General features: G+C 54.7%; 3 protein-coding genes across 6 annotated transcripts; 1 reads left to right on the top strand and 2 right to left on the bottom strand.

Moving 5' to 3' along the window:
• The first annotated feature begins 608 nt into the window (after positions 1-608).
• SUMF2 (sulfatase modifying factor 2) lies at positions 609-4251 on the top strand. 2 transcript variants are annotated; one of them, XM_415788.8, is made up of 9 exons: positions 609-757; positions 1011-1167; positions 1249-1363; positions 1727-1771; positions 1936-2086; positions 2421-2476; positions 2912-2996; positions 3582-3744; positions 4046-4251. In XM_415788.8, the coding sequence occupies exons 1-9, from the start codon at positions 700-702 to the stop codon at positions 4149-4151; spliced, it is 936 nt and encodes a 311-aa protein (XP_415788.2). In that variant the 5' UTR covers positions 609-699; the 3' UTR covers positions 4152-4251. The 2 variants fall into 2 exon arrangements, with proteins under 2 accessions (XP_415788.2, XP_040506321.1); XM_040650387.2 differs by lacking the exon at positions 4046-4251 and having other exon boundaries at positions 2425-2476; positions 3582-3743.
• A 404-nt stretch (positions 4252-4655) lies between these two features.
• Positions 4656-9564, bottom strand: PHKG1 (phosphorylase kinase catalytic subunit gamma 1). 2 transcript variants are annotated; one of them, NM_001006217.3, is made up of 10 exons: positions 9511-9564; positions 8698-8789; positions 8065-8240; positions 7670-7724; positions 7110-7175; positions 6719-6882; positions 6212-6302; positions 5747-5900; positions 5541-5666; positions 4656-4974 (listed from the first exon to the last, which is right to left on the bottom strand). In NM_001006217.3, the coding sequence occupies exons 2-10, from the start codon at positions 8778-8780 to the stop codon at positions 4723-4725; spliced, it is 1167 nt and encodes a 388-aa protein (NP_001006217.2). In that variant the 5' UTR covers positions 8781-8789; positions 9511-9564; the 3' UTR covers positions 4656-4722. The 2 variants fall into 2 exon arrangements, with proteins under 2 accessions (NP_001006217.2, XP_015151218.1); XM_015295732.4 differs by having other exon boundaries at positions 8698-8807.
• An 829-nt stretch (positions 9565-10393) lies between these two features.
• On the bottom strand, positions 10394-12555 carry CHCHD2 (coiled-coil-helix-coiled-coil-helix domain containing 2). Of its 2 annotated transcripts, none has more exons than XM_046902360.1 (4): positions 12407-12555; positions 11726-11951; positions 11004-11163; positions 10394-10644 (listed from the first exon to the last, which is right to left on the bottom strand). In XM_046902360.1, exons 1-4 carry the CDS (start codon positions 12454-12456, stop codon positions 10634-10636), a joined length of 447 nt encoding a protein of 148 aa, XP_046758316.1. In that variant the 5' UTR covers positions 12457-12555; the 3' UTR covers positions 10394-10633.
• Positions 12556-13931: the final 1376 nt, after the last annotated feature.

Genomic DNA, 13931 nt, shown 5'->3' on the forward strand with positions numbered 1-13931 from the left:
AAGCGGGCTACTGCAGTCCTATGTGATTTTTGTCTAATCCTCATCTTGTTTGTATTATCAGACTGGGGAGTCAATGTTTACCTTGCTTATACTTATCCAGTATAAGGGGAGGAGATGTTGGATTATGAGGGGATGAATACAGAATGGACACAAGTGCTGAAATCCCTGCAAGCCCATTGCTGCCATGGAGCAACGTGAGCAGGGCTGGGTGTCCAGGTCCCGTGCTGCTAACGGGGAGTTCTGCCTGCAGGGTGGGAGCGGTCAGAGCTGCTGCCCTGAAGGTGGGGCTGAGAAAGGGAATGGCCCCCAGGGTACGGAGATCCCCTGCAGCCCTACGGCGGGGCTGAAGGCGGTTCGTTTGCCTCCTCTAAGTACTCTGTATCAGCTTTATGTCAGGGCTGCGCGACTGGAACGAGCAACCTCTTTAAAACTTCAGCTGTGCACATGAAGCACGTCTGGTGGTGTGGTTTTGTCAGTAGCCTGGGTAAAGTATCCCTTTTCATTAAAAAGACAGAAAAAAAGCAGAAGTGCACTAATTGTAAAGCACGTGCAGTAGGCGTGGCGTGGGGGGAAGTGCATCCCTTCCCCCGGAAACACTTCCCCAGCCTGAAGCTCTTCTGGGTCAGAGCCCTCCGGTTCCGCTGCTGATGCGTTGTGCTCTGAGCGCTGCTGGTGCTGCTCGGCTTTGTTGCCGGGGAGATGCGCAGGGCGGCGGTGCTTTGCTGCTGCGTGCTGGGCTGCAGCTGCGCTCTGCTGGGTGAGCTGAGAGCGCTGCTGCTTCGGTTCGCACCTGCATCCCCCTGCAGCAGGGCTTGGAAACCATTACAATATGTTATTAAAAAAAAAAAGAAAAAAAAAAAAAAGCAGAGCTATATAAATGCCAATTGCAGTCGTTTGTTACATTGCAGTGTGTATCCAGCATATGAAGTGGCTCTTTTTGCATATCAGGGATGCTATGTTGTGCATTTAGATTTACCCATTAATGTTTATACTGACTGCTTCACTTTCAGCGTTTGGAAGCGATGAGCACGTGGTGCAGCTGCCTGGAGGGAAGTTCCAGATGGGCTCCAGCTCCACGCAGAGCAGAGACGAGGAGGGACCCATCCGGGAGGTGACAATGAAGCCCTTTGCCATTGACAAGTTCCCTGTTACCAACAGGGACTTCAGGTGAGCTGGTGGCACGGGGCTGCTGGTGCAGCTCTCAGAGAACTCTGCCATGGGTGCCTGAGCGTGTTGTGTTTGTGCCAGGGAGTTTGTTAGAGAAAAGAAATACAAAACTGAAGCAGAAGCATTTGGCTGGAGCTTTGTCTTTGAGGATTTCGTATCAGAAGAGCTGAAGAAAAAAATCACCCAAAAACTGGAGGTAAATCTGAAGCTTGGAGGGAGATTAAGAGGGTTCATTCGGTAGGTGGGTGACATTGTGGGGACGACTCAGTGATGGGGGAGGTAGTGATTGCCCAGGGAGTGTGTGGAGTCCCCATCCCTGGAGATGTTCCAGAACCTGGGGGTATGGCACTGAGGGATGTGGTCGGTGGGCATGGTGGGGTGGGCCTGGGGATCTCAGAGGTCTTTTCCAACCCTAATCATTCTGTGATTCCCAGTAACCCCGGTGAAACGGTTCCCAAACTAACACATCCTCCTCTTTCCATGCACTGTCTTAGGGCAACTGAAGGGTATTGGGGAGGGGGGCAGCACAGCTTTAATCCAATGTCACTTCTTTTCCCAGTCCGCTCCTTGGTGGCTGCCAGTTGAGAAGGCTTTTTGGCGACAGGTGGGTGTGAATCAGGCATGGTGGTGAGTTCTTTCCTAAAGCCAAGGGAAAATAGCACCTCTGGTTCCTCTGTGCAGGCTCCCCACCTTGCTCTATTCTATCCTTTTTCTTTTTTTTTTTTTTTGATGATTAATTAAACTGATGAAGATCACTGCAATTTGCAGCCTGCGGGTCCCGGCTCCAGCATCGCAGACAGACTGGACCACCCAGTGCTGCATGTGAGCTGGAACGACGCGCAGGCATTCTGCAGATGGAAGGGGAAGAGGCTCCCAACTGAGGAGGAGTGGGAGTTCGCTGCCCGGGGAGGGCTGGAGCGTACGTAGGCACCCCTTCCCTGCCCACATCAAGTGGCTTTCTATCATAGGATATCCTGAGTTGGAAGGAACCATAAGGATCATTGAGTCCAGCTCCTGTTTGTCCCTTTAAGCTGCTTCAGCCTCCATACAGAGATGTTTCCAGGGGTTGATCCAAAGGCTGAACAACCTCTTTCATTCTGGAAATAAATGGGATAAACGGTGGCTTAACGTGCCTCCCTCGGCGAAGCACTAAATGCCATTTGATGGGTGTATTGGAGCATCCCAAGCTGAGCAGGAAACAGCAGCCACAACAGAGAGGATCCTGAGATAACTGTTCTCTTCTCCTTTGACAGAAAGGCTGTATCCCTGGGGAAACAAGTTCCAGCCAAACCGCACCAACCTGTGGCAGGTGAGCTCACACCAGCTGTCCTGGTCACATTGGGCAGCAGCCAGCTCAGGAGCAGCAGAACCTGCTGCTGCAATAGGACTTGGCTGTGAGGTACTGCAGAGCGCCTGGGGGTTACCCATGGTGTTCCCAAGGGAGCAGATGAAGCCTGGTGCCCCTGGGGGAACTGGGATTTCACTTCTCCCAAAAAATCACACATTAAGGTGTTTTTTTGTTTGTTTGTTTTTTGCAAAGATGATGATTTTTCCCCTAGGATAACTTGAGATGATCGATCTCCTCTCTTGGACACAAATGCCATACGCCAAGTTAATCTGCAGTGAAGGGTTATTTCCATTGTTTAAGTGTAGTTAGGCTTTATACATATTTTTTTTGTAAGAAGCAGGACTTTTCTTCTTCTCTGCAATGGGTCTTTGCTTAATGTCATCTTTCCTCGCCCAGGGTGACTTCCCAAGGGGGGACACGGCTGAGGATGGCTATCACGGTGTGTCCCCGGTGGCAGCATTCTCACCTCAGAACAGTTATGGTATGGAGAGGCATCACTGCCCAGCTCTTTGGGTGCCATCTGCTCACCTTTCAATGCTAATTATAAACCCCGTAGTTGTAGCAGAGTTTCAAATGTGAAATTGGGGTCACATCGGTATCTTGGTAGTGTGAGTGAGCCCAGTGAAAGTGTTGTTACTGCAGCTGATGGACAGCCGGATCACTTCACTGTGCCATCCTGTGCTCATTAGCAGGCAGTTATTCTGCACTTCCATGTGACTTATTTGAATGTCCCAGGTGTGCTGGAGGAGCAGCAAATGCCATTCCCTCCTGCAGGTGGAAAACGATGGGGACATTTAAGACAAGACATTTGTTGAAGGTCCAGCTGCACCTAAGGGCTGGTTAGCAGTACAGTGAGGAGCTTCTGGTTCTGCTGGGATCTTTCTGGGATGTTAAAGCCCCCTCTCCCCATGCACATGTTGCTTTTGCAACCCCATAATCCTGGTACGTGTAGATGTGGCACTAAGGGACATGACCAGTGGGCACGATGGGGTGGAGTGGAGTTATACTTCATGATCTTAGAGATCATCTTCAACAGTAACGATTCTGTGGGATCCTTCTGTCTCAGGGCTCTATGACCTGCTGGGGAACACCTGGGAGTGGACGGCCTCGCAGTACACACCACCAGGCCCTCCCCGGCCGCGTGCTGAGGCAATGCATGTGCTGAGAGGGGCCTCATGGATCGACACTGTGGATGGGTCTGCGAACCACCGGGCTTCCATCACCACCAGGTCAGTGCCAGCACTGCTTGCGGTGATTTCTCCTTTAGCTGTATAAGAAGGGGTTGCTTTGTTTGGCTGCTCCTATCTAGATTTGTTGAGAAGCATTTAGGAAACCACTCTACAGATACCGCTAAAAATTCTACTGCTATAAATTCATTCCTAATTGCTTCTCAAATGATTTGTTTTCCATCAAGTACTTATAATTAAATGCCTTTCGAAAACTTAGGTAAGTGGAAATGTGTTACACAGGGTCACATTCAGCAGTCTGAGCACTAACCGTGCAGGATCCCTAACGGGGTATCTTTCCCAGGATGGGGAACACACCAGACTCAGCCTCTGACAACCTCAGCTTCCGCTGTGCTGCTGACATCCCGAGTCGCACCACTAAGAGCAGCAGAACCAAACCTGAGCTCTGAGGAGGCTCCTGGCACGACCTGAGGGCAGTTTCTCCTGTGGAGATGGACAGCAATCCCCAAAAACCATTTTCATTAAACCAGGGAAGTTTTAAAAAATGAATACTTTTGGCCTAAAACTCATTCCTGCACACATTTGGGTGCTGAGCAGTGATTGCAAACAACAGGTGTTTTGTATCTAACAGCCCGTGGGTGCTGCAGACGTTACATGGACACACTCCTTCTGGTGTGTCTGCAGCAATCAGAGGGCTGTGGGTGTGAATCCAACTCCAAATCTGATGGCACAGGAGCCCCGGGCACAGCGGGTTGAGGACATCTTGCCAGGCATTGCTCGTCTCACACGTCCAGCAGGATCTGCTACTCTACTGGGGGCAACTACTCCAAAGCAAGTCCCTTAGAGCAAGTTTGGAGAAAACCCAAACTGGGCCCTACCCAGCGTGCATGACAACCATCTGCACCTAGCTTGAGGCCAGCAGGTTTTAAGAAAAAGCACCCAAAATCACTGGATGGTTCGGAAATATTTTACTCGCCTTAACTCTGAGCAAACCCAACTCAAGCAGCAGCGATGCTGCCGTCAAAACAGCTCTTCCTCGGCCGCCAGGGTGAGCAGAACAGCCTTGCAGGTGTTCTCGAAGAGCGCAGCCCTGTTCTGCGCCTCGCCCTTCTTCACCCAGTGCCGGTAGGTGCGGAAGGCGCAGGCGTCGATCAGCTTGCGGATGGGCTTCAGCGCGTACGGGTCCCGCACCACCAGCTCCCGCGTCACCGCCTTCACCATGCGGTACTGGTAGTAAATGCGGACGGACGCCAGCACGGTCAGACAGATCACCTGCGGGGAAGGGGGGAAGTTGGGACCCTGCCTCACCATAAGCCCGGTCCTCAGGCACCACAGCTGCATGTCACGTAACCACCTCCAGGGATGGGGGCTCTACCGCTTCCCTGGGCGGTCTGTTCCCATGCTTCACAATCTTCTCTCTGACAAGTCTTTCCTAATGCCCAACCTAAACCTTCCCTGGTGCAACTTGAGGCTGTTTTCTCTTGTTCTATTGCTTGTTCCTTGGGAAAAGAGGCTGACCCTCTCCCCCTGCCCCCACACGCTATGCTTTCCTTTGAGGCTGTGTAAGTATAAACGTAATGGTATTTACTTGTAGTCCAGTCAACTATGTTCCTAAGTGTTCCATCTACACGTCTTATAGACAATACCATGAATTACATAGAAAGATCACAAAGCAGTGCTTGGAGAGGTGTCCCCACCCTGGTGCTGCATCCTGCCAAAGCCTAGCTCCATCAGCACTGCTGAACACCATTTCTTCCTACCCAGCCAGAACACCCATCCCATGTTCTCCTCCTGGGTTCAGGGTGCCAAGGCGTCCCCGTTCCCAGCACCAACCTCACCTTGAATTTCCGGAAGGGGCTGAAGTGTCGGACCTCCTCCACGTCGTACTGCTGGAAGAAGGGGTGTGCCAATGCCTCCCTCGCTGTGTACCGCCGCTGTGGGTCCACCACCAGGAACCGGGAGATCTGCAGGACAGCAACAGATTGATCCCATGGCGTCCCAACCACCTCCTCCCCCCTGTATTTCCCCATTCCTCAGCACCCACCAGGTCCTTGACGGTGTCGGAGCGATCATCCCACTCTGGGGAGCCAAACTGGTAGTCTCCATTCATGATCATCCGCAGCATCAGCATCTGCTTGCGGTGCCAGAAGGGAGGTGAGCCAGCCAGCAGTGTGTACATGATCACCCCGGTGCTCCACCTGCAGGGACCCAGTGAAACACACCAGCTCCAGCAGCACCCAAAGGATCCATAGCCCGCACTGGAGGCAATGGGGTGCAGGGGCCAGCCTGGAACATCAGGGCTCAGGCTCCAGCAGCTCTGAAGGGACACGGGTGCAAGCAGGGGCTGCTGCTCACCAGGACAGCCCCCTGCAGCCCCATGGAACATTTTTTATGCATTATTCAATTCCTCACAAACCCTAAAGCTGGTCCCAACGAGGAGTGATTCCTGCAGTGCCTCAAACCATGCTCATTTCGCAAGCACCTCAAAGACTGAGGGCATCACACTCACATGTCCACTTCTTTCCCGTAGCCCTCATGCTCGTCATCCATGGAGCACTGCAGGATTTCGGGGGCCAGGTAGCCAGGTGTGCCACAGATTTCTGCAAAACAGGGGCAGAGCATCCCCTTAGGGACCCAGGGAGGACTGTGCCACACTGAAGCAGCTTGTCCCAGAGAGGCAACACGATGTGTTCAGATCCATTGCAGTGATGGTGATGGCAGGGAATGACTGCACCTCGTGTGCATCTGGCTGCTGACTTAAGTTGGTGAGTTATAATGAATTATAACGTGAGCGAGGAGAGCAGTGGGGACGCTGCTGGAAGGAGATGCCTGTTGTTGATTATGTTGCTCTTTGCAGGGCAGGAGGGGGAAAAACTTGAGGAATGGAGTAATGAGGGTCAACTGGAGAACAAAAAAGTGGAGAAAAACACAGCAGTGTTTTCATCATGGGAAGGAGTGAGGCTGGAGGGGGCTGCACCAGCTCACCATGGGCACTGTGTTGCGGCCGTGCACCCACCTTTGAGCTTCTCGTTCTCATGCAGCTGGCAGGAGAAGCCAAAGTCTGTCAGCTTAATGTTCATGTCGTCATCCAGGAGGATGTTCTCCGGCTTCAGGTCGCGGTGCACAATGTCGATGGAGTGCAGGTACTCAATCACTTCCAGCAGCGCGTGCATGATCTTCCTGGGGAGGGGAGACAGCATTACTCCCAGTGCCCACTGGCACTGCACTCCTGGGGATGGGGACAAGGACAGGGATGGGGGCCACGCAGCTCAGCCCCTGTGCAAAAGCCTTGACACCCAAGCACAGAGGACACAGCCCGGGTGGCATTTTGTTCATGCTCACTGTGCTGGCTGCACAGCTGTATGTGGAACTCATGCTCTGGTTTTGCAGCACAATTTCAGCCTTACCTGGTTTCCTTCTCACTTAAGGTGACCTTCTCGGTGAGGTAGTCAAAGAGCTCCCCTCTCTTCATCCTGCATGCAGAGGGGGAATCAGCCTCAAGCCCAGGACTGCCTAGAGGTTACTGCCCCTTAACAGCCCTGTGGCTCTCCCTGCACAAAATGACAAGCTGGCCCATTAGTAAGAAAGGGTTAAAAATGCCTTGATATCTTGCAAAATGTCAGGCAGGAGGAGGAAAAGCTGTGCATGGAGCAGGCAAGGCCTGAAAGGGACTAGTGGGCCCATCGTGGTGCCACGAGTCACGGCGTGGTGCCAGCCCTGGTCCTGCTGGGCATATAAATAACCCCACGCTCCCACCAAAGGTTATGGGGAAACCTGAGCTGCTGCTGATGGAGGGAGCAGAGCTGAGGCTGAGGGAGCAGGCTCCTTCCTACCTGAAGCAAGACCCAGTCGTGGCCCTGTTTTGCCCATTGGGGCCACAGGAAAAAGCTGGGGAGAGTTTTGGCTGTCTGCAGGGTGGAAACGTGGAGAAGTGGGGGCAAACGGGACTTGGGGAGCTGGTACTTACAGATCGAACACCAGGAAGAAGAAGGTGCTGGACTCATAGCTGTCCTTCAGCTGGACTGCAATGAAATGGAGCTGTGAGCTCTGCGCGGCGTGCTCCTTACCACACACCCCAAGCACTGAGAGCTCCTTTCCACTATCAGACTACAAATAGCTGATCTAATTGCTAACTGAATTAACGAGCTGATCTTTGTTAGCGTTTTCATTTGGCAGCTCGGGAGGGAGATGGCCATGCAACCTGGGCAGAGGCAGAGCAGGGGATGCTCTGAGCAGGTGCCCTGCAGCATGCCAGGACCAGGGGTCTCGCAGAGCTCCGACATCCAGGGACATCACCCCAAAGCCTTTCCTGGGCACATCTCAAAGAGGAAATGAGGCAGAAACCCTCCTGCCCCGACTCACTGACGTTGGGGTGTCCCGAGACCTTCCGCAGGATGTCGATCTCCTTGGCTGTGGCCTCACGCAGCTCCTGCACCTCCTGGGGGGAGATGTTCCCTGCTGTGATGTCGATGATCTTCACGGCATACTCCTGCCTGGTGGCTTTGTGGATGCACCGGCGGACGACGCTGCTCACCCCCCTGCCAGGAACAGCACAGGAACAGTGAGGTACTTTCCCATCCCCGTTTGCATGACATGCTATGGATGGAATGGATGGAATCACTTTCCCACAGCTGGGAGATGGAACCAATGATCCTTATGGGTCCCTCCCAACACAGGTTATTCTATAAACTAATAGGATATGGTGTGAGCCCCTGGGAGGGGTCCTGAGCTGGGCCATCGTGGGTGAGCAGAGGGTTGTAACGGGATGATCTTTAAGGTCCCTTCCAGCCCAAACCATTCTGTGAACCTATGGGCTCCCCCTACCCAGCACAGACACACCGTGGGGCTGCGGTGTTTTCCTGGCTCAGGGGGGACAAACTGAGCAGATGGAAAGCGCTTCTTCGTGCTATTTTTAACCCCGTGGTGCTGTGGGCTCTGATCATATCAGATTCCTGCTGTGATCGAGCAAAACAATTTGCCAAAACCAAACTTTACCTGCCCAGAACCTCCTTCGGCTCATACTTTTCATAGAACTCCTTGGATGTGTTCCAGTCGGGGAGGTCCTCCTCCTTTGTCATGGCTGAGTCCTGGCAGGTGGAACAGGGCTGGGGGGAGAACAGCTCTGATGGTCCCAAAACATCAACCCACGGCACCGCCCCGGGACCCCGCTGAGCTTTGAGACCCCCCCCCCCCTTCCTCCCACCCGTTATTTCTGGTTCTAACGCTTCTTTCTCCCCTGCTTATTATGTGAAGTCATCCAAAATGGCTTTAAGGCTGAGAAAAAGTAGGAGAAAATGGCGTGAAAAGGGAAGGGAGAGGAGAGCTGGAGCCGGTGCCAGCACTGTGGGGTCAGCCGGGGCCAAGCCGCGGGGTCGGGCAGGGCAGCACTCCTGGGTGTCGGCAGCGCCCAGCCGGGCTCCGAACCTCCCGTTCGTTGCCTTCCCTTTTAAGCTGCTGCTTGCAGGCGGGCTGCGGCCCCAGAGCCACAAATCTCATTGCTGGTGGCAGCCCCGATGGGGTTGCGGGCTGGGGGCAATCCACCACGGCCTGCTTTGCGTTGGGTTAGTAAGAATGTCGATTAATGCGCGCCATTTATACATTTATACTATAAAACGCAGCCGCTGGGAGACGTGGGAGAAGCGCTGACCCGATTTGGGGCTCAAATCCTACAGGAGCGGCGCGGAGAGAACCCTTCGATGGGGAATGGGGGAACGGGGGGTGGGTCTCAGCGCGCAGTGAGCGGCGCCGCTCCGCACCGCCCCGCAGTCCTCACGGCTCAGCCTCCCCTCCCCTCCCGCCCGGCCTCACCTCCCCTCGGCTCCCGCAGCGCCGCCGCCTCAGCCGTGCGCCATCCGCCCGCTCGGGGCCGGAAGCGGAGCGGGACGGGAGGAGGAGCGCCACGAGGGGGAGGAGCGGCTCAGCGCCGCGCCGAAAATAACGCGCGGGGCCGCTGCGGGAGCGGGGAGCGGCTTTCCCGGCTTTCCCGGCCCGGAGCGGGGCGAGGCCGCCCAGCGGTGCCTGCAGGGCCGGGGGGGGGGCGGGCTAATTTTATCCGTTCGCTTCCAGGAAACGCGGAGCAGAGGTGAGGCTCCAAGGAACGGGTGGGACGCATCACAGCAGCTCAGGAAACAGCAAGAAGGTATTTTGTAGGTACTTTGTAAAGGAATTGTGTTACTGGGGGCTGCGGGTCCCCCCTACAGGACCGTGTTTCAGCCACATTATCTTGGAAGCGTGCAGCTGCTCGGTAGGGCGTGGGCTTGCTCTGTAATGCTGCACCGGGCTTTCAAGTAGAGGGATGGCATTTCCTCAGCCTACTGAAACTGAACAGAGGCTGCAGTCAGAACTGGGATCGCATGCAGGCTGCCCTGCTGCACGCAGAGCATTGCAAAGTCAGTCATAACCTCCCTCCTCACCGCACGCTGCAATAAGCAGAAGTCGCCCCTGGGGTTCAAATACTCCAGGAAATGTCAGTCGCTGAGCCCTGAGCCAAAGGGTGTTCCTGGCACACTGCAGCTCCAGCCCTCCAGGCATCTCTCCTGCCAGCACACTCAGCCTGCTAATATCAGTTCATTCCTGCTCACCTTAAGACTCAACTCAGCCAGCAGTCCAAAACCCACCAGAGTGGGGCACCTCCAGCGTTGATTTGTGCACCACGTCGCTCCCATTCAACACAATAATTAAAAAACCAAAATAGTTTGCCCCAATCAACTCTTTCCATTTTATTGATAATTTTTTTTTTTCGTTTTGTGCTCAATTAGTTTGCAGTTGTATCACAGCTGTAGAGGCTATGGCAGAAATGAAGCCACAAAGACAACAGTGTGACTACACAAAACTAACAGGATATCAGACAGCTTCAGACTATTAGCAAAGCTTTTTCATTCACAGGTCAGTTCTTGTGAGGTGGTCTTCAGCAGCCCCTTGTTCTGGAGGCTTACGCTAAACCTGGAAGGTAAGGAGTTACAACAGTTAATCACATGAAGTTTTACACCTAGGGAGGGGATGGTGCCCATCCCTGCACACCCCCAGGGTCAGGCTGGAGGGCTGTGAGCACTGATGGAGCTGTGGGTGTCCCTGTGCACTGCAGGCAGTGGGATGAGATGGCCTCTGGGGGTCCCTTCCAACTCAAACCATTCCATCATCCCTGGTATAAGGCAGACACAGACTAAGACGTTCCCCTGCACCCCCCAGTATTTGCTGACAGGTAGTGAAGACTTCAGCAGTCCAGACACCCATGTTTGGCAGTTTCTTGTCCTCTTGCATCAGAGCACTTGGCTGGTACTGCTGTACTGCTGTCTGCTTACCATTAGCAAACCTGCACTGCTTCAGCACTTCACTGAAGCCCTCGCACAGCTTGAGGTCAGTCTGGTTCTGCGCACACTCCAGGAACTGCTTCATTTCATACTGGCAAGGAGCAAACTGCTGCTGCTGCTGCTGGTAGGCAGGCTGAGCAGCCTGGGGTTCCTGAAACAGCAGACACCTCTGTAAGCACCCCAGCAACTGCTCCAGCCCATGAAGCCATACCACCCCCGTGCTGCTTTCTGTGCATTTTTGTCATAGCATGTTACTTTTCAATAGAAACCAATGGGCTGAAGTACAAAGCTTCCAGTGATGACATGAGGCATTGTGAGCAGTTGTGCAGGTTACACACGCTTAAGTAACTCTGGATAGTACCCAAGCAAGGCAACAGCACCATACTGAAGTCTCAGCAGCACAAGAGGTGACTGTAGGACAAAAATCTTGCGATAGATCTTATCATCATCAGAGCTGGAACATGGAAGTCCCCTGTGAATCACAAGGGTACTGCAGCTGAAAACAACACAGCCGTGTGCACTGCTACACGTACTGCATATGGGACCCTTTGAACTACTTTAATTTGGAGACTGAGTCAAGAAAGTTGCTCTAGAATTCCCAGCCAGAACTTGTGCAGTTTTTAAGCCTGCAGCAATTACTTCAGCCTACATACGTCTGTTCTCCCAAGTTAACCCCACCTCAGCAGTTAGCACCCAGCCGTGCCTTCCCTTACCTGGTAAGTAATATCAGGCCTCGCAGCCTCAGCGCTGCTTCCTCCGCCAAAGCCTCCTGTAAGCGCGTGACCTATGGTGTGCCCCACAGCAGAGCCCACAGCAACTCCTGCTGCAGTCGTGGCCATCTGTGCCATCAGCCCGGGCTGTTTCGGGGCAGGAGCAGCCACGGCAGAGGCGGGCGCTGGGGTGGGGGCGGGCGGTGCTGCTCTCATCTGCGGCGCCCGGCTGTGAGGACACAAAGAGAGACCTCACATTCCTGCTCCAAAGGGCTGAGGCCTTCAGCTCACAGAGAGCAAACATTGGCAATTCCTCCTCGCGTGACCCCACGTGCGGATGGAAGGACGCAGTGTTCCAGGGAGCGATTTGCACACTGCAGGGGCAGCTTTAGACCTTTTTTTTTTTTTAATAGATTCTGCCTACGGGCCTACACACCCAATGGCACGTTATGAGCAAAAAGACCTGGACGGGGCTGCTTACGCACGGCCGTAACGTGACAGGGACCAGGGAACAGATCCCCGCCACCAGCAAAGCGCCCACCCCGCTCCACAGCCCCGAGCAGCGCGCGTCCCCTCTGCGTCATCCACCCCGGCACGGCTGCGAGGCCTCTGCGGCCTACACGGCCCGCGGGCGGGGAGACCCGAGAGGAAGGGCTGTGAGGAAGGAGGCCCAGCAACGCTCACCTGGCGGGCGGCGCCACACGGGACGAGCGGCTGCGTCCCCCCCTCGGCATGGCGGCAAACGGGACAGGAACCGGGACAGAATGTAACCGCGCCGCTGAAGGTCACCAGACACCCGCCGCGCGCGCTGCGCCACTTCCGCCGTGCGCCTCACGTCACTTCCGCCGCACCGAGGGGCGGGGCTTGTTTTGGCCACGCCCCCACCCTTCCCGCCTGAGGCGGGGATCCGACTGGGATAAATGGAGGCAGTTCTTCACACAGAACACGGCTTATTTTGGGGTTCTGCTGTCGGTCCTTAACCTCAGCAGAGCTTTAGAAAAGCGTGAGCCGTTGAATAAGGGTAACGGGAAAGACAAAAGCCATTCCATAGGAGTGCAATTAAAGCGCAGCCCCGCAGCCGATCCCTTCCCGTGCAGTCAATGCAGCACAGACCTCGCCTGGGATTTTCACTGTTTTTATTATCTGACCTGCAGACAATAACGAAAGGGAGCCCAGATGACCAACCTGCGTGAGCTGCTGCCCGAGGAGTTAATGAACCCTCACGTAACCTCCACAGGAAGAGACGTTTAAACCCTTTATCCCCCATTATAACTGCCTCTCCTTCCTGCAGTACGCACAAATAGAAGCACAAAACGCGACTGCCGCTCCCGGCGTGGTGCACTGCAGGGCAGTTGGAGCAGACGGCCTTTAAGGGTCCCTTCCAGCTCAGACACTTCCACGGTTCTGTGATTCGATACTTACAGAGTTGGTCGCACAACACAAAAAGGGGTTCATTTGTGTTATATCCGCAGCTGCATTCAGCATCCCGTGTAATTATGTAATTACTGATGTAATTATTGCCTGTGACAGCGGCTGTACCCGGTGTGGGACGTTGGGGTTCAAGCAACTCCTTTTTATTAACGTCTTCTCAACTCCTTTTGATGAATGGCGTTCCGTTTCCTTTGTTCCCGTTGGCAGAAGGACCCGTTCTTTTTGCTGCAGTCACTTTGCAACGAGTTTCTTTTGGGATTGGCTTTGTTTGCCAGAACAATGCTGTCACGGGTGGCAGAGCTCAGGGCATGAATGCTGCCATTGTGTTGTCTCGTCCTGCCCTCCTTGGGAAAACTTGCAGAGGTTGCTTTTGCACGGATTCACTCTTCCATCTGCTAACGAGAGGCGTAAAGAAACGGGAAAGGAAGGACAACGAGCGGACCAGCATGCGCAAAGCGTGCGTCCCGGTGAACGCCGTGAGCTCTGCGAGTCTCAGCACGGCCGTGAGGAACGTGAGGGAAACGGGCAGCTCCGGCCCAAAGCGGCGGACGGGACCGGGCCCGCAGTGCTCCCCTCCGGCCAGCAGGGGGCGCCCCTCCCCGCCGCCGGCCCGGCCCTCCGGCGGCGCCCCCTCCACGCCCCCTCTCTCCCACCCGACCTTACGTGACGTAGTCGCGGAGCGCCACGTCCGGAGCGCCTGAGGGGGGGCGCGGCCTCTCGGAGAGCCAATGGGGTGAGGGCGCGCGTGCGCTGCTGGTGGGCGCCGGGCGCGCGTCGC

Source organism: Gallus gallus, chromosome 19 (genome assembly GCF_016699485.2).
Source record: "Gallus gallus isolate bGalGal1 chromosome 19, bGalGal1.mat.broiler.GRCg7b, whole genome shotgun sequence".
NCBI lineage: Eukaryota > Metazoa > Chordata > Aves > Galliformes > Phasianidae > Gallus > Gallus gallus.

What these genes read in the sequence shown, in the direction of transcription:
- CHCHD2 (XM_046902360.1), bottom strand. Translation starts at nt 12,456, where the DNA reads ATGCCGAGGGGGGGACGCAGCCGCTCGTCCCGTGTGGCGCCGCCCGCC. An exon ending in CGTGTGGCGCCGCCCGCCAG is followed by an intron (nt 11,952 to 12,406) that starts GTGAGCGTTGCT and finishes GTGTCCTCACAG; the next exon opens with CCGGGCGCCGCAGATGAGAG. An exon ending in GGCCTGATATTACTTACCAG is followed by an intron (nt 11,164 to 11,725) that starts GTAAGGGAAGGC and finishes CTGCTGTTTCAG; the next exon opens with GAACCCCAGGCTGCTCAGCC.
- SUMF2 (XM_415788.8), top strand. Translation starts at nt 700, where the DNA reads ATGCGCAGGGCGGCGGTGCTTTGCTGCTGCGTGCTGGGCTGCAGCTGC. An exon ending in AGAAGGCTTTTTGGCGACAG is followed by an intron (nt 1,772 to 1,935) that starts GTGGGTGTGAAT and finishes TGCAATTTGCAG; the next exon opens with CCTGCGGGTCCCGGCTCCAG. An exon ending in TGCCCGGGGAGGGCTGGAGC is followed by an intron (nt 2,087 to 2,420) that starts GTACGTAGGCAC and finishes CTCCTTTGACAG; the next exon opens with AAAGGCTGTATCCCTGGGGA.
- PHKG1 (NM_001006217.3), bottom strand. Translation starts at nt 8,780, where the DNA reads ATGACAAAGGAGGAGGACCTCCCCGACTGGAACACATCCAAGGAGTTC. An exon ending in TACGGGAAAGAAGTGGACAT is followed by an intron (nt 5,901 to 6,211) that starts GTGAGTGTGATG and finishes GGGTCCCTGCAG; the next exon opens with GTGGAGCACCGGGGTGATCA. An exon ending in CCGACACCGTCAAGGACCTG is followed by an intron (nt 5,667 to 5,746) that starts GTGGGTGCTGAG and finishes GCTGTCCTGCAG; the next exon opens with ATCTCCCGGTTCCTGGTGGT.